Raw genomic sequence first — 20,585 nt, 5'->3', positions numbered from 1 at the left:
AACAATAACATCATCAATACAAATATTACATAATTTTAATAATTTTAATAATAATAATAGAAAAAAACAAAATGCCCGTTATATTCATTGGAGGAAGCCCGAGGGTAACCATCTTTTTCATTGGATTATTTATCTTTTTTCAATTCTTTAATCAAATTTTGGATTTCTATTCGGGAGGACCCAATGATTCATCATCATCATCATACAACAGTGCTGGCAGTGATCATTATAGGAGAGATTTATCAGCCTACTCTGAGAATCAATTCGATTCGAGAATATTAAATTTGCCACGAAAAGTATTTTCCATTCCCAATACTCGTCAATTATACAAATATAAGGTTTCACCTTCAGCGATGGATTCTAGACAGAGTAATTACTTTTCAACCTATTTATTGTTATCACCATCATCTCATCAAGAGAAGGAATTAAATAGTAATATTAATAATAATAATAATATTAATAATATTGGAAAAGCAGCTGCTGATATTTCCAAGTTGGTTATTCATGAGGATACAGCTTTGAATTCAACATTTGAATTTGTGGGATCTATTATTAGATTACAGCTTTTTAATTTGAAGAATGAATTATCGAGAGTTGATACGGAAATGTTGATGAAATTGGAGGAAGCTAATATTCTGAGATGGGAACTTGCTGATGATCAACTAATTGAAAATTCTAAAGTTTATTTTACAAAGAAGGGTTCTGCACACTATAGAAATAGAGATTGCATATTTATGGTGACAGAACGTGTTGATATTCATGAAAGTGATAGAGTGAAAACCTATGTGGAGGCAAGGAAAATATGTCCACAGAAGGAAAGGAATAGAATTTTTAATTTGTATGAATATGGACCGGAAGTTACTAGTATTTCTGATACTTCATTGGATGAGGATTGTGTAATGGCTTCGTTCGTTAATGATTTTTATGAATATCGAATCATTTGTGCAAATGGAACATTATTACAGAATGGACCACCTCTTCTCAAAATGGACAAGACAAATCCAAGAATTCCAAGAATGAAAGATCTTCACAATGTTTTAGCTCTTCATGAGGTTAAGCTTCCAGACAATCAATTCTCAGTTTTGAGTTTAAAGGAGAATGCTGATGTTATAGATGTAAGAAATCAACAATTCCACTCCATGTATGATAATGATTTCAAACATGGTCCATTAGTAGAATCCAACACATACAAGCTTATTAATGGCACGTGGGAAAAGAGCAGAATTGACAATAATCTTCCAGGAGCTCTTACAGGAATTCTTTCAAGAAGTGCTCATCGTTTATATGATGTTTACTATAGAGGAAAGGAGATTTCCTATCAAAGTGGAGATGGCAGGACAACTGTTTTCCCAGCTCACGGTGGTTGCATGTACATTTACAGACCTTCTGGAGAGAACCTCAGTGTTGACAAGACAACCTATTACAGTTTTGTTGGTACAGGATTTGGCTTGTACGATGTCAGATCATTACAGGAGAGATACTATTCTCAAGATCAATTAACTTTGGCAGTTTTCGAGTCTCTTAAGAAACGATTGGAAAGATATAACCATCCTGATTTTATAGCCATTAATCATGATGGTTCTTACATTGTGGTTGTTCATCAAATTGTAGGATTTGTGTTCAAGATTGAAGGAAAAGGACTCGCTCTCAAGTCCATGTTAAACTTGAGAATAGAAAGAGAAGGAAGTCATTTAAAGTACTACTCTGCTCCAATTCAATCACTTACCTTTATTTCAGATAATAACTTGGCAGTAATGTTGGATGATGGCTCCATTTCTGTTTATGATGTAACTTCTCTCGACTCTGATAGAAAGGGATCTACCTATGGAAGCTATTTCAATTCTGATTATCACTCAAAGAATTCTAGAGATGAAGACACTATTTGGGATGACATGTTTGATAAGCCAGTATTCTATCTTGTTCTTATCATTCTAGTTGTATGCTTTGTTTATAATGAATTTTTGATTAGAAAAAAGATTCAAGCTCATAGAGCAGCTTATCAACTTGCCAGAAATCAGCAACAGACTCAAACCACTCCAGCTCAGTAAATTAGCAATAAGAAAATTTTAACATTTTGGAGAATATTAATAGGAAATAATGGCGCTTTTATGAAAACTAGAGAAGGTAAACTACAAGAATGTCAATACTCAAACATTGAAAAATTAGTTTTGCTAATTCCTTCTTCAATTCTTCAATTTCTTCTTGTTGAGCAAGGTTTAACATGGTCAATGCATTGCTCTGCCCGTTAATTTCTAACTGTTCCTCCAGAATCATTTGTTTTGAAAGGTTGACTTGTTCTATTTCTTCATTAAGAGATGCTTGTCTAGTCTCAAGATCATTAACCAATACAGAAACATCCAAAGTACCTTCTTGGGATCGTAACTGTTCAATTTCTTCCATTAGTAACTTGTTTTTCTTGGTCAATTCGTATTTGTGAGTGGTAAGTGCAGAGATATTTCCTTTGTTTTCTGTAAGGCGATCGAATTTGGGCATGTAAGAGGAAATTCCTTGAGAACAATCAGCAATTTCACCTTTCAAAAATTTGATTAAATTTTCCATAATTAATTTGTAAGTGAATTCAGTCTCTTTGTTGAATCTCTTTGAATCATTGTAATGAGTGATTCAATCAGTACTTTCTTCACTTGTTCATCACAATCAAGTTGTTTCTCAATTTGTTTCTGAATTGAAAAATGTAATTTCTTTTCTCCTTGCATTGTTAAAACACATGCATGAAAATAACATTCAATGGGAAAGACCAAGTCAATAAGAACCTTTTTGTGTGTGAATCTTTTTCAGAACTAATTCACTACTGGAGAACCAATCTGAACTAAACAAGTACTTTTCAGATATTAATTAAATTGACTTTGAATACTTCACCTATTTATTGTAAACTCTTAAAATTGAAATTTCAAAATCTTTTAAAAAAAAATGGCGCATTTAGATTTTAGGGAGGAAGAATATGCCACCATTCCCATTGCTTTTGTTTGTTCCTCACCCCCATTAACCAATAATTTACATTCTCGTTATTACTTTTTGGAAAATCAAAATGATGAAACCAATCATTTAAATCTTCCTTCAAAACATGATCCGAACATTTCCCATGCAGTGTGTTTGGTGAAGAGATCGGAACGAGAGGGAAAATATAATGAAGGAGTTACAGTGAATATGAAGGTGAAAATGTTGAGATTAAATTCCTTGTTGTTGCATAATGAAAATGATGGAAATTTAACAAGAAAATACTTTTTTGATTTTTGTGGGAAACAAACAGTATTGGAATATGATAGATATGATTATGTGTTTAAACAAGCATTGATTAATGGACATCCTAGTACAAGGAATGGTACTTTAAAGGTTTTTGATTATTATTGTGGATATTATGCTCAAAGGTTTACAATTGAGCTGGATCAGAAAGATATTGAAAGATCAAAGCTTGAAGTGACTCCCATCTTGCCTATATTTTCAAATAATGATCATTTTACTCATTTGAATTACCTTATTCCTACGCCTTTCATCAAACATGACATGTTTCTAATGTTTGAGGAGCATCATCGAGACACTTTACAAATTGAACCAACCTTTTTGAAACAAGCACCAAATGATTCTTCAAAACTTATTAAGGAAGTGGTGAATATTTCTCCAATGCCATTCGCACACTGTTTTCTTATTCATTCGAATATTTTATCAAGATTGAATCAGAGTAGCAGCAGTGAAGAGAATAATTATTTGATTATCAGTTATGAAGATAGGAAATCAAAGAAAAATCATCATCTCATCAGGAAATTAACTTTCGAGGTAATGGATGATGGAAAAACGAATGGAAAGTTAGCAAGAAGTGACTTTAAAAATTTCTACAAACATTTCAGTGATAAGATGAAAATTATTGGACATTGTCGATTGAATGATACATGCTTTCTGTACAAGTTGTGTACACCATCTATTGAGTCTAGATTGAAATTCGATAATATTCAAGAATTTTCTCAACAAACTAAATGGATACTGATAGATTTGGAAGATTTATCGGTTCAAGAGATTCATCCCTACTCGATGAAATTACTTCCATCACTTGAAAAACCTTCATTTGAACCTGAAAATCAAGTGGTGGATGAGGATGGATTTATCACTCAACATAAAGAGGAATAGAAGATATATTGTAACAACATAATACGAGAAGGAGGGAAAATTCAGCTACAATGACCAAGATATGTGACTTTTCTCAAATCAGTCTGTCCTCTTTCAAACCATTTGCACACTCTATTCCTTCCCTTATTAATGTGTTTTGCACTGTGTTGGTTACAGAACAACGTACTGCTCCTCAAAAGAAGAAAATTAATAACGATTCGGTTGTCTATATTAACTATCAGTTCAAAATTATGAAGGAAATAAGGAAGGATAGCTTGTTGGAAAAAACAGCAAACAGATTGTTGAGCGATATCAGTTTCAAATTTCAGTTAGATTAAAGAATAGTCAATCTGAACTCATAATTATTGCAAATATCTGGAATTGCCTTTCCAAAGAAGACATTTATGAGAAAGGTTGATACTAAGGCAAGCCCACCAATTAAATAATTATTTGTTTTTATTTACAGTTTTCTTAGAGTGTGTAGCACTTATTCGCATGGGACAAATTCTTCACCAGTGACCTTACCTTCAGTTTGGTATTGGGTGGCACTGTGGAAAACAGAGTCAGCAATATTTTGCATGGCTTCTTGTGTGAAGAAAGCTTGGTGAGATGTAACAAGGACATTCTTGAAAGACATGAGACGGAGCAATAATTCGTCGCTCAAGTAGAGATCAGATGAGTGATTTTCATAGAAAGTATTGGCTTCGTTTTCATAAACATCAACACCCAAAGATCCAACTTTACCATTCTTCAAATGCTTAATAACTGCCTTAGTATCAACCAAAGCACCTCTAGAAGCATTGATAATCATAACACCCTTCTTCATCTTTTCCAAAGCTTCATCATTGATAATATACTTGGTATTATTGAAAAGTGGACAGTGGAGAGAAATAATGTCACATGTTCTGAAAAGTGTATCCAAATCAACATATTCAACTCCGATGCTTTTAACTTCAGCAGATTGGTAAACATCATAGGCAACAACATCACAACCAAATCCACACTTTAAGATCTTACAGACCAAATATCCAATTTTACCAGTTCCGATAACACCAACTTTCTTACCATTCATATCGAATCCCATCAATCCATTAATACTGAAATCACCTTCTCTAACACGATTATAAGCACGATGAGTCTTTCTATTGAGAGTCATCATCAAGGCAACAGAATGTTCAGCAGTGGCATATGGTGAATATTTTGGAACACGAGCAACTGTAATTCCGTGTTTCTTACAAGCAGCAAGATTAACATTATTGTATCCACTGTTTCGTTGTTATTGTTGTTGTTGTTGTTGTTGTATTAGATTTTTTGTATTAGATAGTTTTGTATAAAACATTAATAATATCAAATATGGAAGAAAGATATTTTGAATACAAAATTGAACTATTAATCCAATAGATTCGGAAAAGATACTTACGCACATCTACACAAAATCAACTTGATTCCATATGATGCAAGAGCATCAACAACAACTTCAGTAACAGGATCATTAACAAAGACACAGACAGCATCACAGCCTTGAGCCAATGGAACGTGAGCTTCATCAAGAGGAGACTTGATATATTTAATTTCGTGCTTTCCTTGACCCAAAACTTCATTAGTCTTGGTCATGTATTCTTCATCGTATGGCTTGGCACTGAAAACAGCAATCTTCATTTTGTTATTATTATTATTAAATAGGGAGAGAATTAAAGTTATTTTTTTTTTGATTCGTTTTTTTCAGAAGCTCCACTTTTAAACGCTCGAGACCAAACAAGTCAATCTGTAAACCATCAAGCGCAAGATAAACAAGGAATTAATGCCAAACATTGTTGGGGTGTAGTGCTGAGTGTGGATGTTAGAATATTCTCTGGTTCTTGTTTGGAAGTATCGACATCTGGATAATATCAGAAAAACAGCTGGGTATTAAGTAGTTCTATAGGTCGTTGATACTTGGCTGATGATACTGGAATATTCTCAATAGCTGGATAATTGAATTCGCTCAATATTGTATTGTATTTTGTGTGAATAATAGCAACATTCCAATTGAACAGAGAATTATTTTTAATCAAAATTGGAAATTAAGGTGGCAAAATGGGTTGACTATTGTCTGGTAGGTAATGAAATGTTACAAGGGAAGTATTGGTAGGTCAGAGAATCGGAAGGAGAGCTTTCAGATTGGACTGGAGTTTCGTTTTCACTATTTGCAGCTTTTGGATATTTTACATTCTTTGTGCAAATTCCATGACCTTTAAATGGGCATGTAAAAACATCATCTATTTTACATAATCTCTCTTTGGTTATTTTCTTTGCTGCCTTGTAGGACATTGGTTCAGAGTTTGGTAAATTAATACCCTCATTGAATTGTCTCATAAATGTCTTGGCAAAGGAGGAAATGAGAAGTTTTTGAACAGGATTCAAAAGGTGGGATGCAATCAAGTAGAATTCAGCCAAATCAGAATGTTTGTAGAATGTAATGGTTTGATTGGTAATTTGACTGAGAAGTGTTTGAAGTGATGAAGTAATTTCTACAGTCTCGGATACTTTGTAAATTTCTTCCAGTTGTCCCTTTTGTAAGAAGAGTGATTTTGAGTTGATTGGATAGTTTGATATAAAGTCCATATCTGAGGCAACAGTTTCAATCACACTTTCAGGAATGTCAATCCATCTGAAAAGTTCAGTTACAAAAGTTTTAGAGTTGATATTCTTTGCAACTGGTTTTTCATTCCACTTTACACAGCACTTACTAACTGTTTTTAAGCACAATTCGATATTTTCCTTATCATTGATAGTTGTGATATGGAAAAAGTTGACAAAGCTCGAATCCTTTTCTCTTACCAATGCCAAATGACATCTATCCGAAAATTCCACAATAAATGTTCCTACAATTAATGCGAAAGTGTAAAATTCTCCAGCCAATCCTTCTGTACATGTCAAGGCCAATCCAATATCCATAAATTGTTTTCCACATGATTTTTCTTGCAAAAGAGTCTTCTTAGCTCTTGGAATTCTGTTTGGATTCAAATAACTGTACAAGTATCTCTCTGACAAACTCAAATCTTGAGCTACCAAACTAATTTGAACCTCTGGGACAGGATAGTTCAAGTTTTTGAGCTTTTTAGTAACGGCTTCCAATGTCTTCTTCTCCTTATCATTGAGCATTCCTGCTTGGAAAATTAAAGACTCGAGCAAAGTGTCTGTATTCTTAATCAGTACAATCATCTTGGAGGCACAATCACCTCTATAAATTAAATCAGTAGCTGCAGGTGTCATTATATCTTTGGTGATGGATCTGTCCTCTTCGGCAAAGAATGCAGAACTTCCCTTCTTATTATTCAAGTTCAAACTGTCTCTTGCTCTAGGATCGTCGGAAATAAAGTACAATTGACCTGGCTCATCTTTAAAGTCTTCATCTTCGGCAACATGTTTTATGAATCCATCTCTTATCATTGCATTTCCCAAATCAATGGCATCGAATCTCGTTGCAGATTTTGCCACATCTCTCATCAATTTATGCAATAATGTGGTTGCATCGCTTCCAGTAAATGTATTCTTATACTTATTGAGTCGGTATGATCTTTCTGCGAGAAGATCATTTTCCTTGAGTTGTCTCTTAAATGATTCCACAATTTTCAAAAGTTGAATATTACTAATATTTAAATGTGCTTCTCCTGATGATGATGCTGGTGGTGAAATTGATGAGCTCGAAGGAGAGGTTGCTCCTGTTGGAGAGCTTGGAAGTTTGCCCCTCTCCAACCCAGTGCCTCTCCTCTGTCTATCCAATTCAGTGAGGCCAGGTGGAGGAACTCTACTTCCATTCATTGGTGATGCAGATAAAGTTTGTGCACTCGGCGAGCCTGACATATTTCTTGTTGAATCGATTGGTTTGTTTTTGATGGCAATTCCGTTTGAAGTATTGTTTGGCGATGATGGGTCTCCAACTGCTGGTTGAGAATTAATATCTGCTGTATCTGTCTCTGAAAGTGTCAATCTATTAGCCTTCGAATAATACTTTTGTTTCACTTTTACACTTTCGATTCTAGCCATCAACTCAGTAATTTCGTCTTCATGTACTTTCAACTCGGCAGTCAATTGTTCCTTGTTTTTTGTCAGAAAATCAACACCTTCATATTTCAGTTTCGTAACTTTGGGAATTAATTCGAAAAATTGTTCCTTATACAAAAAACATGTGACCACTTTATGACTCCACTCCTCTATAGGTATTTCCATATGGTCAATATTGAGAGCATAGGCCGAATTATCAGATTTGCCAGACTCTGATGATTGTGAGATGGCATTAATCATACGACGAAGAAACATTTTTTTTCGATATTATAATGATGGTGATGGTGATTTGTGAGCACAAAGGAGCTTGTGATTGATAACAATGTGTTAGTTTTGTTTCAAAAGTAGAAGTGTTTGCCCTCTAGGATGAGGAGCGCATAATTTTGCGGAAAACCCACAACGAAAATGTGGCCTAGACTCTTACTGTTCATGTGAAGTGTAGCTGTTGGTGGTTGTTGATGGTGAGGAGTGCATATTCATTATAATCTCTTGGATTTTCTCAAGTCAATATATTCTGTTGTTGATTCACATGAAGAAGGAAAGGAGAGTTGCCATTTAAATTTTTGGATAAACAGTGGTTTTGAGTTTAACTTTAAAAGAATTTTTGTAATAAAAATTATTTGAATTGTAAAATCTTAATGTTGTTTGTGAAGGAAATCAACTTGTTTCTCATATTTTCTTTCGATCTGAATTTCCCTCCAAAAATTCTTCCCGCCAAAAGTGATTCAAATTAATTAATTTAAAAAAAAATGAGTGCAAATAAAGCCATCGCATCAAAGCTCTGCGTGACGGCAGCTAAAAAGTACCAATTTACCTTGTCAAATTCGGCACTTCCTGATTATTGTGTAAATAAATTAATGAGCAAGGATGAAATCAATGAATTTTTACCAGAATTTTTTAAATTTTTGCAGGATAAGAATGTTAAAGGTGAGTGATTGTGTGGAATGATCCCGATTATTGAATAATAATATGTGATGCTACAATTGTGTGATGAATAGATAAAAATTTATCGGGCGAATTAATAGAAGAGAAATTAAAAGAGTTCCAATCCAAGAGAATGGATACATCAGATGATTTAGTGGATGATAATACAGCAGTTCTTGGACACAGAGATGCCATTCAAATAATTAATGCTGAGGATAAACCATTCTATTCCTATAACATGTCAAGAAAGGTTTTTGAACCTGAACAAAGAGATACTACCTTCTTCTCAGAGGTTCAACAAAAGGTTGAAGTATTCCGTGACAGATATAAAATGATTTATCAAAAAGTAATGAGAGGAAAACAATTCAATCCAACAGACCCTAATGCAATCTCTTTAACTAGTATTGATTCACTTTTAGGAAGTAGAGGATCAAAATATATTATGGGATTAATTACAAGAAAGTCTGCAGACATTTATCAAATTGAAGATTTGAATGGTGTCACACAGGTTGATATTTCTGAGTCAGTAAGTTTCTCATCAATTTTATTTGAATCATTGAACGCTGAAATAGACAACTAATAATAGAGGAACGATTTTGGAAGGATCTTTTGTTATTGCTTCAGGTGTTTATGATAGTGTGACAAAGGTATTCAAAGCATCTGCTATTGTTTTACCAACTTGTGAAGATAGAGATGATAGTGAAAGATTCTTATCTGTGGGAAGAAGCAGCATGTTGGACATGTTTGGTTCATCTTCACCAGAAAAGTTAAAAGAGCTCAAAAATAAGGAAGATATCAACAAGAATGCCTTCATTGTGGTTGTTTCAGATGTTTGCCTTGATAAGCCTTTAGTATTTGAAAAGCTAGCTCTCTTATTTGAATATATCAAGTGGAATCAACACAATAGAACTTCTGAGGACTCATACGAATTGATGCCAGCAATGTTTTTATTTATTGGTAATTTCATATCTAGACCATTCCAATTCTATTCCTCTTCCTCCTCTAGTTCAACAACCTCTGATCGTGTTTTATATCAAAAGAATTTTGAAAAGCTTGCCAAGATGATTGAAGAACGATTCCCTAATTTCATTTACAATTCCAAAGAAAATGAAAATGCTCCAACGTTTGTATTTGTACCAGGTCCAAATGATCCAACATTCTCTCCAAATGGCGTACTTCCAAGATCTCCAATTTTAGATAGTATCAGCAGAACCTTTAAATCAAGAATTCCAAACAGCTTCTTTGCCACAAATCCATGCAGAATACGGTTCTACACTCAAGAGCTTGTTGTATTCAGACAAGATTTACAACAACAAATGAGAAGACACACTGTGATAGAACACAAGGAGGAAACTCAAATTTATCAATCAGTAAGTTTACAATTCTTTCTTTTTATTAATATTGAAAAAAATAGATGTGTGAAACAGTTCTTGCACAATCTCATTTGAGTCCCTTCGCCATGCATTTACAACCTGTATTCTGGGAACAAGATCACTCATTGAGTCTATTCCCATCTCCACATTCACTCATTCTAGCCGATAGATGCCAACCATTCAATACAAAAGTCGAAGGTTGTACCTGTTTCAATCCACATTCATTCCCTGTTGATTTTTCATTTGAAATAATTTCGCCACTCTCCAATCAAGTAGAAACACACAAACTTCCTGATCTAGCCGATCAATCCAAAGAATAAAGCCTCTAAATGTTGATTATTTTAATTGACTGAAGCATAATTCGAAACAATCATTATTAATGACGCCATTTCAGAAGAATCCAGTAGTAACGAATGAAAATTCAGTCAGCAACCAAAATTACTAAATTTGCTTGAAAGAATTTAAAAAGGTCAAAAAAATTGCATAAAAAAATGGCAACACAACAAGATAACAAATCTTTATCGCCTGAAACACCAGCCTCCGAGGCTAATTTTTCATTGGCTACAAAGGATGTTTGTCCAGTTGAAGAATCTCTCCACGAAATTAAAATGAAGAAAAGTGAGGCTGCTATTGTAGAACCAGCTATTGAAAATCCAATTGAAAAACCAATCATAGAGGAAAAGAAGGTCGGAGCCTTCAGACACTATATGAGATGTTACTATGAATTGTGGAAGACTAGATTGAGTGCTCTTGTTGTTTTCACAGCAGCTGGTGGTTATTATGCTGCAAACAAAATCCATTTAATTTCGGCGGAACGAGATGAGATACTCCAACTCATTAATGCGTCATCTTCATCATCAACAAGTGTGATCGGATTATGTGTCGGAACATTCTTACAGTCTGCTTCTGCTAATAGTTTTAATGAAATTATTGAAATTGAGAGGGATAAATTGATGAGTAGAACATTCAATAGACCACTCCCAAGAAACAAAATTAGTGTAACTCATGCTATTACTCAAGCCGTTATTACTGGTGCTGCTGGTACCTATATTTTAAACAAGTATACAAACAAGGAGACTGCTTTACTTGGTCTTGCTAATTTATTACTCTATGTTTGTGTTTATACACCAACAAAACCACTCCATTGGATTAATACTTGGGTAGGAACATTGAATGGTAGTTTACCTCCACTTATGGGTGTCACTGCAGCCATGTTACCACTTTCTCTAACACAACATCTTTCTCCAAAACCTTCTCCTCTTGATGGTTTACTTCCTTCTACTTCCGATTATAATACAAAACTCTTGGTGACAGGATTGTTCATGTTCGGATCCATGTATTTGTGGCAAATTTCTCACTTTATGGCAATTTCATATAAATGTAGAGGAGATTATGGTAAAGCTGGTTATAAGATGCTTTCAATTTCTAATCCAGAAGCTGCTGCAACTCAATCATTAATTCACTCACTTGCCTTATTCCCAATTTGTTGGGCTCTCCCTGCATTTGGAGTTGTTCCATGGTGGTTTGCTGTTGTTTCTACTCCAATCAATTGGTATTATCTTGTCAAACCATCCATTGTTTTCAAGAAGAATGTTGATTATGACAATGCCACAAAATTATTCTTTGGATCATTGATTCATTTGAGTGCTCTGTATGGACTTTCAATCTTTGCTTTCAAGATGCAACAAAGTGAAACCTACCTTAAGGTTGCTGAAAAGGTTTCTGACGTTTTCTCTGGAGCTTGGGACGCCATCAAGTCACTTTTCTAGGTTAATAACTAGGGAATTTATTAAATTATTAAAAAGATTATTATTTCATTCATTAGTGGCCACAGCTCTCAACTGATATTCAGAAAAGTGATCTTGAAGAAACAGGTGACACCTAATTACAATTGTACAGACCATTTCATTGTTCCAGTTATTGGAGTTCCAAAATGATTGGTTGCATTCAGAGAAACTAATCAATTTTAAAAAAATGATAAAATCAATTCATTGTATTGGTCACAGAGCTAGACCTCCCTGCAGCATGTTCCACTCGAATCATCGACAATTATTTTCTTTTAAAATTCAACACTTTCAAAAACAAACTTTTCACATAAATTTGATTTCTTTGCAAAAAGATGAAAATCAACAATTAGATGAAAAGAATGCCAATTCCGAGTCTTCCCCTTCTGAAAAATCACTCTTTGATAAATTACAGGAATCCCTTCCAAACGTTCCGAATCTCTAACCTTTCCAATATAGATACGACTCAAATTTCAGATAAACTTTCCAAAGAATTGAATGAACAAGCAGATAAAATCGAGCAAGATATCAACAAGTATGTCAATGACAAAATAGAATCGAATTTTCCTTCCAACATTCCACAACAAGACGAAACAGACGATTCTTCTTCCTCTCCACCAAAATCAATTCCACTTTCATTCAAATTAGGAATAGCTGCTTTTGTAATTGCTTCCTGTGCCTTGTGGTACTTTTCCCCAACGGCTTTTCATATTGTTTTTTCAATAATTAAGGGAGCTGTTTACAGTGCAGGATATATGCTTGGAATGATATTGAAATTCATTCCAAGTAAATAATTTTCCAAGTCAACCAGAATTTCGTTTTGTAATGAATTTAAGATTTAATGTTTATGTCTTCTTCTTAATAGAATGATAACTGAAATAATGATCACGAGAATAGTTACCAAAACACAACATCCACCAACACTTCCAACAATTGCAGCAATTAATACAGTAGTATTATCTTGTAACATGACTGAATCATCTTTGGTTTGAGATTCCTTATTTGCTTTCTTATAATTCTGATCGATTATTCCAAATGAAGTCAAGTGACTCGTTTCACAATTCAATGAAACAGAAATTGTTACATTTCCATCTGAGAGAGTGTTAATTGTATCAATTTTGGAAATTATTGTTTTGATGGTCGAATCTGAAATCCAAAGTTTTTGAATTTCATTGAAATACGAGCATGTGATATTCAATGATGAGATGGATGGTACAGTTGTGTTGATTTGGAATTGGATTGAAATTGGATCTTTGAGATTTTGAATTTGGATTTCAGATTTTGTGCTGGATTTGTATAAAGTTAACGAAACTATTGGAGAAACCAAGTTGGAATCTTTGGCATTGTTAGCAGAAAGTAAACTCAGTACTGAAATGGTTTCATTGGATAAGTTTGTATCTGTGGCTTGTAAATATTGTGAAATTGAGGAAGGAAGTGAAATTGAAATTGAACTAGTGGATGAAAATTGAATAATCGACGAATCTAGTTGTGTAATATTCGAAACTGTAAGCAATTTAGTCTCACTCGTGTTAAAACTTGATGAGCATGCATAATTACTAGTAAAAAGTGAGCACGCATCCAATATTGAGCAATCATTACCAGAATATCCAAAAGAACACGTGCAATTATTATCCGAATTACATTTTCCATGTCCAGAACACACAGTTGACTCATTAATTGCAATTCCAAAACAATTTTTCATTCTACAAACAACTCCATCAATCAATTCATAATTCGAATCACTGCAATACGGTGTCAATACTCTAATTCGATTATTATCATTATCATTCACATAAATAATTCCTTGTGAGTTGACCAAAACACCTGAAGGAAACTGCATTGGAGAATTGGTAGCATCCACATTGTCAATTGCAGCTCCTGCACTTCCAGTACCTGCAATGGTTGATACCATACCCTTAGAAATGGAAATCTTTCGAATAACATGATTAGAATTATCACTAAATATGACATCTCCATTTGAAGCTACTGAAACACCTTCTGGATAACTCAAAAGTGATTGGTTGACCAATCCATCTCTATAATTATTGGTGGAGCCAACCAATGTAATTACAGATTTTGTCGATTGAATATATTTTCTAATTCTAAAACTATCCGAATCTGCAAAATATAAATCTCCATTCAAAGTTGCTGTCAATGCCTGAATTTCAGTAATTGAAACAATCAATGCCAATCCATCACCATTAAATTCAGAAATTCCAGTTCCTGTCAAGGTAGAAATCATTCCATTCGAAAGATCCACCTTTCTAATTCTATAATTCAACGAATCAGCAAACAACAATTGACCATTCCAATAAACTGGTTCAGTTGGCTTATTTAACTTGCTGGATGTGGCATTTCCTTCACTGAAACCAAAAGAACCAGTTCCAGCAATGGTGGATACAATATTCGTTGCAGCATTCATTACTCTGATCAAATTATTAGACGAATCTGCAAAATAAATGTCACCACTTATTTGAGAAATTGAAACTCCTTTTGGCGAGTTGACTTGTGTCAAATTGGCTAATAATCCATCTCCATTGAATCCACCAATACCTGTGCCAATGAGTCGTGTAACTATTCCTGTTTTGATATTGGCCTTGGATATGTAATTATCAACTTTTTCAGTAAAGTAAATATCGCCATTTAATCCTTGGTCAATTCTACCATCAGCTGAAATTCCACTCACTAAAGTTGTTATTTTATACTTGACATCGATACTGCTTTGACATGTAACCAAGTCACTGTGATAGACATGGATAAATAGCAGTATTAATAGTAATAACAGTAGCAAATTGTGTTTCGACATTTTTTTAAGTAACTAAAGTGGAAGAAATGGCAAAAGAGTCGACCTTTCAAAATGATCACGGATAAATAGCTAGCAGCAAAAGTATTGTAAATTTGATTCATCATTTGGGACGTTTGTTGCTACTTTCCCTTTACAATACTTTTTACACAAAATCCCAAACAAGTTACTTGCTTAATAACCAAACTCAGCAAACTTTATTAATAATAGAGAAAGCAAGTCTCGGTAAGCTAACCAAACATCTGAAATCCTCATTTTCAAAGTGTAAACATGTGTTTAGATGCATTTTCGTTGAATCACATGTTCATTTCCAAAGATGAATCTTTGTTAGCGTTTATTTGTCCGACCTACTGGTTGGGTATGTGAAAAAGTTGATTAAAAAAAATGTTTCAAGGACATTACGGCCCTGCAGGAGTGCTTCATTACTTTTTCCGAGATATATCCTTGGCATGGTTGATGGTTGCTACTCAAGTCATAGATGTCATGTTTTATTCATTTTCTTGGACTTGTCATTTGGCATGTGAAATGAAAATTGAATCGAATGCAAGATGTGAGAATGTATTTTGTTTGGAATATGGTAGATATAATGTGAAAGCCATGAGAGAAAATAAGATTTTCCCATTCGAACCTCATAATGACATTTCATACAGTTTGACTGGTTCAGTAATTTGGACATTGTGCATGTCATTGCTTTATTGTGCAATCAATAGACCAAAGAATCGTTCCTTTCTATCAATATATGGAGTATTCTTCATGGCCATTGCCTCTCATTGGTTGTTGGATGTGATTGTGAGAAGAAATGATGTGGCCATCCTTCCGCCATTCACCTCCCAAAAGATTGGATTTGCCACTTGGGAAAATTGGTCAAGATTTGAGAATTGCTTATTGGAAATTGCATTCCATTGGATTGGTGCAATATTTATCATTGCCACTAAATATGGAAATGAAAGAATTTTCAAGAGTTTTTGGATTGCATTGAGTTTATATATTGGAATGGGAATTTTCATGACCAGAGCCATTTTCTATGGACAGGATACTTCCAAAATGGCAGATCTTGTCGAGGATGGTGAAGTATTTGCTCCAGGACATGCCTTGTTTGCTACCATTACCTATTTCATATCTGCTATATTGGGCTATTTCATGAGTTTTAACAATTCCTCTCAATGGAAGATGAATAAAACTCAATGAAAAGGACAAGTGAATGGAGAAGCATCTTTTTATTATCTCCAAACAAACTAGTAAAGAGCATATCATTCCAAGTTGAACAGTTTAAAACTAGTACTAGGATTGAGTTTCGAATATAATCACTATTCGAATTGGATAGTTTTGATTTTGATTTACTTTCGAATAATTGAATCAGTCAAATTGAACCTTTATTCTTGAAGAATCTAACATCTCTGAACGGCTATTTCAACTCCTCTCCTCCCAGAACCTTCAATTATCATTCTCAACACACACAAGCACTTTAATCATTAAGGTCCGAACCTCAAAATTCTCCTTCGTTCTTTTAAAAACACAGAAAAACCAAAAATCCAAAAAACTTAAAAAAAAAACAAACTTTCAATGGCAAGAAAATTGATTGATGATTCTCACTCGAACTTACTCGGAGTGATGCTGATGGTGGTGGTGTTGAGTTTGATTTCATGGATAGGTGTCGTAGTGAATGGACACATTGTAAATAATAATAACAATAATATTAAGAATAATAATGATGGAAAACAAGCCTTGCCAATCCCTTCTACAATTTTGTCATCTCGTATAATAATATCATCATCAATAGGAAAGAATGAAGAGAAGGAATATAGAGCAGCTGTGGTGGATTATGCACCTGTAGCTATGCATGTGTTTTATCCAAATTTGAATCAACAGGAAGCGAACAAGATTTTGAATGCAAATTTGGATGAATATGAAAAGATTGTTTCGGGATTGCAGTCGCCATTGGATATTGTTGTCTTTCCAGGTAGGTTTCTAATGGTTTTTTGGAAATAGTTATTGAGGAAAATAGAATATGGATTGTTTGGACCTGGTTTGGTTAATAGAACTCGATTGAGCATGTTTTTTGAACAAGTGCCGAATGAGTCAGTGAATGATCTTTGTAGTGATCCGAATGAGTATTTGGTTTTGAAGAGGGCAAGTTGCATTGCCAAGAAGTATCACACTTATTTGGTGATTAATATGGGAGATGTGCAGTATTGTGATCCAAGTGTTGATTCTCAATGTCCAAGTGGTATGTTTGTGATTTGGTGGAATTTTCTAATGCACATATTAATAGATAGGAGGTATCTTTATAATACAAATGTTGTGTTTGATAGGAATGGAAATGTAAGTATAATAATATTTGGAATTTTCATATTAATTACTGTAATAGTTTGTTACCAAATATCACAAAACTCATTTGGTAAGTTATTTGATAAGTAAATAGTGGATTGAAATATGAAAATAGTATTTTGAAGATGGAATAGATAGAGGAGATGGTAAACCAGTTTATTTCACAACAGATTTTGGAATGAAATTTGGATTAATTATTTGTTTTGATATTGTATTCGAATCTCCATTCAAGAATTTGATTTTTGATGAAAAAGTTGATGGAGTGGTATTTTCAAGTTGGTGGGTTAATTTCCCACCTTATTGGAATAGTTTACAATTTCAACAATCTGTATCCAAAACTTATAACACAACCATTTTAGGAGCATCGAGTGGATTTGGATTTTATACATCTGGAAGTGGTATTCATAAGAATGGTCAATCAGTGGGAACCTATAATCCAACGATCAAAGGAAATTCGAAACCAGTCGTTTCTAATCCTTCTTCCTCATTTAATAAGATATCGAGAGGAGAACGAGTGATAACAAGAACCAACTCTGACAATTCAAATATTACAACAATTTTACCTTTCATTCCAGTGAAAGGTCAGGTTTACAATATTCCTAATGTTCGTGCTGGATCAATTAATTGCAGTTTCAAATTTACCATCTCTGAAAAATCTAACATTTCCAATACGGATGAGAATAACTATTTTGCACTTGTGGCTACCTATGGAAAGGTTTTCAAACCAAAATTTGAGCAATCTAGCTGTACTGTTATGAAATGTGGCAGCAAATTGAATTGCTTTTATTTTATTAATAGACAATTGCAAATTACAGAATCCAATGTTATTTTGGATGATTTATCAATGACAATGACAACCTTAGATAAACCTCAAGTAGAGGATACTTTCCTTATGTTTGTTGGAGATGGAGGAAGTTTGTATATCGATGATTTGGCCAATAATTCTCAATTGAAATCAAATAGTGGCATGAAAGTTGATTCCTTCAAAGAACCAATCTATGTCAGTTCTATTGGTGTGAAAAAGAAATTCCTGGCAGCTACCTTACTATCATTGAAGAGAAAATCAAACTTTACTTAGTTGCTGTGCTTACGTAACAATAAACACCAATTTCCAACATCAAAGTAAGAATCCAAAATATCCACTCCCTTAACCTTAGTTGTCACCAACTCATCCAATTCTCCTTTTCTGTAAACGTGACAATATCTCTTGATGGTAACTTCATTTTCTTCAATAAGTGCAGGAGATGGTTGATCATCCTCACCATTCAAGTATTTAGCTTGGAGTTTCCAAGGTACAAACACATCTTGACTTTGGAACTTTCTCTTGGATGAATTTTCTTGCTCATAACTCCAGGCATAGATTAAAATTTCACCTCCTGGTCTCGTAACTCTAACCAATTCCTTTAGTAATCTGATTCTTCTGGCAACAGAGCTAATGTGATGGAGAACGGCAATATTGAGAGTGACATCGAAAAGGTTGGACTTGTAAGGAAGATTGAGAGCATCTGAAACTGAGACATCATATCCCTTCTCAACACAAATTTCACATAATTTTTCACTTCTATCAGTTGCTACCCAAATACATTTTGGATTCAGGTTAATATACTTTCCACTATTATTTGAATTATTATTATATCCAACAACATTTTAGAAATAAACTACTTACTTTCCACATCCAATGTCTCCAATTAATGTATAGTCAGATAGACTCTTAATATATTCGTGAACTCTAGGCCATGGTGTATGTCTTGTTTTATCCCAATGAGAGGCAATTTGATTGTAGGTCTTTTGAACGTATTCAATTTCTAGATTGGTAGTTCCCAATTGTTGAGAATATGGAAGATTGTGAGCAATTTCATTATTTTGTTGAGAGTCACAAACATCAGTATACTTGCATGTGCACAATCCTTCCTTTCTAACTGATCTGATGGTCAATGAAACTCTTCGTTGTCTCTTTCTGATTTTTCCATTCACTCTATCGAGTTCTCTACACATAATGGCGTGTCTCCACAAATACCTTGCTTCTCCAACGAGGATAAGTAATGACCTTCTTGGAAGATCGACATACTTCTTTTCAACAACCTCCTCTCCTACACATTTAGAAAAGTACATGACAGCACTACCGAGCATAGAAACAATGAATAGACCATCATTGAATGGAGTGTGAACATCAATATGCGGTCTAATTCCTTGTCCAGGTTGATATTCATTAATGGTCAATTGATCTGGATTGTATGTCTCAAAATCAAAAGTAGAAATAAATTCATCACTCATAATAGTTGAATCATTTTCTTCCTTTTTCTTTTTCATTGCTTCTTTCATTCTATTCATAATATTAGTGGTATATTCTGGAATTGGTTCAACTTGAGTATTAAAATCAATAGATCTAATATCATAATCAAATTTAAATCCATAATGTTGAACACGTCTTTGTAATTCAATAACCCAATTCTTAGGTTCCACTTGTTCCATAATTTTAGCTTCTTCCTCTTCTGTAATGAAATTTTCAATCACATACAATCCAGGAATTGAAACATGATCAGTAGATGAAGTACAATCAATATTCCATCCTTTAACATGTTTCTTCTTACGTTGTTCCTTTGATTCAGCAGCAAGTTCAGCAAATGAAATGTGCATACTTCTATACTTTTCCGAAAGATAACTCTTTACCTTTACAGAGTCATCATCACTTCCAAAAACTGCATATAATTGCATGGTAGGATGCTCAACAACACCTCCTTCCAATTCTTTCTTCTTTTCCAATTTATCCTTCTTTTTCTTATTCAATTTTTGTTCATGTGCAAGAATGGCTTCAATTTCAATCTCTTGAACATTTTCCGATAATTCTTCATGTAACCAATCTTGATAAATTTTACGATTTTCTTCCTTTGATGACAATGTTTCTCCAAGTGATGGAAGATTGGTAATGAAGAGACAACAAGTCGGAAGGCTTTCATCTTTAGGTTTTTGGAAGTTATATTTCAAAGTTGCACCACCACAACCACCACTTGTACAAGCAGAAGAAGAATTTGATGACGGTTCTTCGGAGGGTGTGCTGATAGTAGCAGCAGTTTGTGATAACATTTTTTTCTATTCAAATTTTAAATTTCTAAAAAAGGGGAAATTTTAAATCTTATAAATAATATTAAATAATATTAAATAATTGAATAGAATGTTTCAAAAGTAATGTTATATTTAATCAACAAG

General features: G+C 33.8%; 11 protein-coding genes across 11 annotated transcripts; 6 read left to right on the top strand and 5 right to left on the bottom strand.

Annotated features, from left to right (window-relative positions):
• Window positions 1-71: 71 nt before the first annotated feature.
• On the top strand, window positions 72-2,048 carry NAEGRDRAFT_46679 (uncharacterized protein; the record flags this gene model as incomplete). Its single annotated transcript, XM_002680810.1, has 1 exon — window positions 72-2,048. The coding sequence occupies one exon, from the start codon at window positions 72-74 to the stop codon at window positions 2,046-2,048; it is 1,977 nt and encodes a 658-aa protein (XP_002680856.1).
• A 67-nt stretch (window positions 2,049-2,115) lies between these two features.
• NAEGRDRAFT_63815 (uncharacterized protein) lies at window positions 2,116-2,559 on the bottom strand (the record flags this gene model as incomplete). Its single annotated transcript, XM_002680643.1, has 1 exon — window positions 2,116-2,559. One exon carries the CDS (start codon window positions 2,557-2,559, stop codon window positions 2,116-2,118), a length of 444 nt encoding a protein of 147 aa, XP_002680689.1.
• Window positions 2,560-2,928: 369 nt separating this feature from the next.
• On the top strand, window positions 2,929-4,140 carry NAEGRDRAFT_63814 (uncharacterized protein; the record flags this gene model as incomplete). Its single annotated transcript, XM_002680809.1, has 1 exon — window positions 2,929-4,140. One exon carries the CDS (start codon window positions 2,929-2,931, stop codon window positions 4,138-4,140), a length of 1,212 nt encoding a protein of 403 aa, XP_002680855.1.
• A 419-nt stretch (window positions 4,141-4,559) lies between these two features.
• NAEGRDRAFT_38025 (D-lactate dehydrogenase) lies at window positions 4,560-5,816 on the bottom strand. Its single transcript, XM_002680642.1, has 2 exons — window positions 5,540-5,816; window positions 4,560-5,384 (listed from the first exon to the last, which is right to left on the bottom strand). The coding sequence occupies exons 1-2, from the start codon at window positions 5,776-5,778 to the stop codon at window positions 4,607-4,609; spliced, it is 1,017 nt and encodes a 338-aa protein (XP_002680688.1). The 5' UTR covers window positions 5,779-5,816; the 3' UTR covers window positions 4,560-4,606.
• A 388-nt stretch (window positions 5,817-6,204) lies between these two features.
• On the bottom strand, window positions 6,205-8,421 carry NAEGRDRAFT_46676 (uncharacterized protein; the record flags this gene model as incomplete). Its single annotated transcript, XM_002680641.1, has 1 exon — window positions 6,205-8,421. The coding sequence occupies one exon, from the start codon at window positions 8,419-8,421 to the stop codon at window positions 6,205-6,207; it is 2,217 nt and encodes a 738-aa protein (XP_002680687.1).
• Window positions 8,422-8,915: 494 nt separating this feature from the next.
• On the top strand, window positions 8,916-10,783 carry NAEGRDRAFT_63811 (uncharacterized protein; the record flags this gene model as incomplete). Its single annotated transcript, XM_002680808.1, has 4 exons — window positions 8,916-9,093; window positions 9,165-9,616; window positions 9,663-10,460; window positions 10,505-10,783. 4 exons carry the CDS (start codon window positions 8,916-8,918, stop codon window positions 10,781-10,783), a joined length of 1,707 nt encoding a protein of 568 aa, XP_002680854.1.
• Window positions 10,784-10,954: 171 nt separating this feature from the next.
• NAEGRDRAFT_63810 (uncharacterized protein) lies at window positions 10,955-12,232 on the top strand (the record flags this gene model as incomplete). Its single annotated transcript, XM_002680807.1, has 1 exon — window positions 10,955-12,232. The coding sequence occupies one exon, from the start codon at window positions 10,955-10,957 to the stop codon at window positions 12,230-12,232; it is 1,278 nt and encodes a 425-aa protein (XP_002680853.1).
• Window positions 12,233-13,085: 853 nt separating this feature from the next.
• On the bottom strand, window positions 13,086-15,053 carry NAEGRDRAFT_46674 (uncharacterized protein; the record flags this gene model as incomplete). Its single annotated transcript, XM_002680640.1, has 1 exon — window positions 13,086-15,053. One exon carries the CDS (start codon window positions 15,051-15,053, stop codon window positions 13,086-13,088), a length of 1,968 nt encoding a protein of 655 aa, XP_002680686.1.
• A 381-nt stretch (window positions 15,054-15,434) lies between these two features.
• NAEGRDRAFT_63808 (uncharacterized protein) lies at window positions 15,435-16,238 on the top strand (the record flags this gene model as incomplete). Its single annotated transcript, XM_002680806.1, has 1 exon — window positions 15,435-16,238. The coding sequence occupies one exon, from the start codon at window positions 15,435-15,437 to the stop codon at window positions 16,236-16,238; it is 804 nt and encodes a 267-aa protein (XP_002680852.1).
• A 365-nt stretch (window positions 16,239-16,603) lies between these two features.
• On the top strand, window positions 16,604-18,497 carry AM31 (uncharacterized protein). Its single transcript, XM_002680805.1, has 5 exons — window positions 16,604-17,010; window positions 17,056-17,277; window positions 17,323-17,372; window positions 17,419-17,448; window positions 17,494-18,497. Exons 1-5 carry the CDS (start codon window positions 16,614-16,616, stop codon window positions 18,454-18,456), a joined length of 1,662 nt encoding a protein of 553 aa, XP_002680851.1. The 5' UTR covers window positions 16,604-16,613; the 3' UTR covers window positions 18,457-18,497.
• On the bottom strand, window positions 18,465-19,898 carry NAEGRDRAFT_958 (uncharacterized protein; the record flags this gene model as incomplete). The annotated part of the gene is made up of 2 exons (XM_002680639.1): window positions 18,465-18,990; window positions 19,045-19,898. Coding segments are annotated over 2 exons (1,380 nt in total), but the record flags the coding sequence as incomplete, so codon positions are not given.
• Window positions 19,899-20,585: the final 687 nt, after the last annotated feature.

This window comes from Naegleria gruberi (genome assembly GCF_000004985.1).
Source record: "Naegleria gruberi genomic scaffold NAEGRscaffold_8, whole genome shotgun sequence".
NCBI classification, from domain to species: Eukaryota; Heterolobosea; class Eutetramitea; order Acrasida; family Naegleriidae; genus Naegleria; species Naegleria gruberi.
Note: the sequence above shows the minus strand (reverse complement) of the source record. Positions and strands in the feature narration are given on the sequence as shown.

Coding starts and splice junctions, on each gene's coding strand:
- AM31 (XM_002680805.1), top strand. CDS start 16,614: ATGGCAAGAAAATTGATTGATGATTCTCACTCGAACTTACTCGGAGTG. Junction 17,011..17,055: donor GGATATTGTTGTCTTTCCAG/GTAGGTTTCTAA, acceptor TGAGGAAAATAG/AATATGGATTGTTTGGACCT. Junction 17,373..17,418: donor TGTTTGATAGGAATGGAAAT/GTAAGTATAATA, acceptor TTACTGTAATAG/TTTGTTACCAAATATCACAA.
- NAEGRDRAFT_38025 (XM_002680642.1), bottom strand. CDS start 5,778: ATGAAGATTGCTGTTTTCAGTGCCAAGCCATACGATGAAGAATACATG. Junction 5,385..5,539: donor TTGATTTTGTGTAGATGTGC/GTAAGTATCTTT, acceptor ACAACGAAACAG/TGGATACAATAATGTTAATC.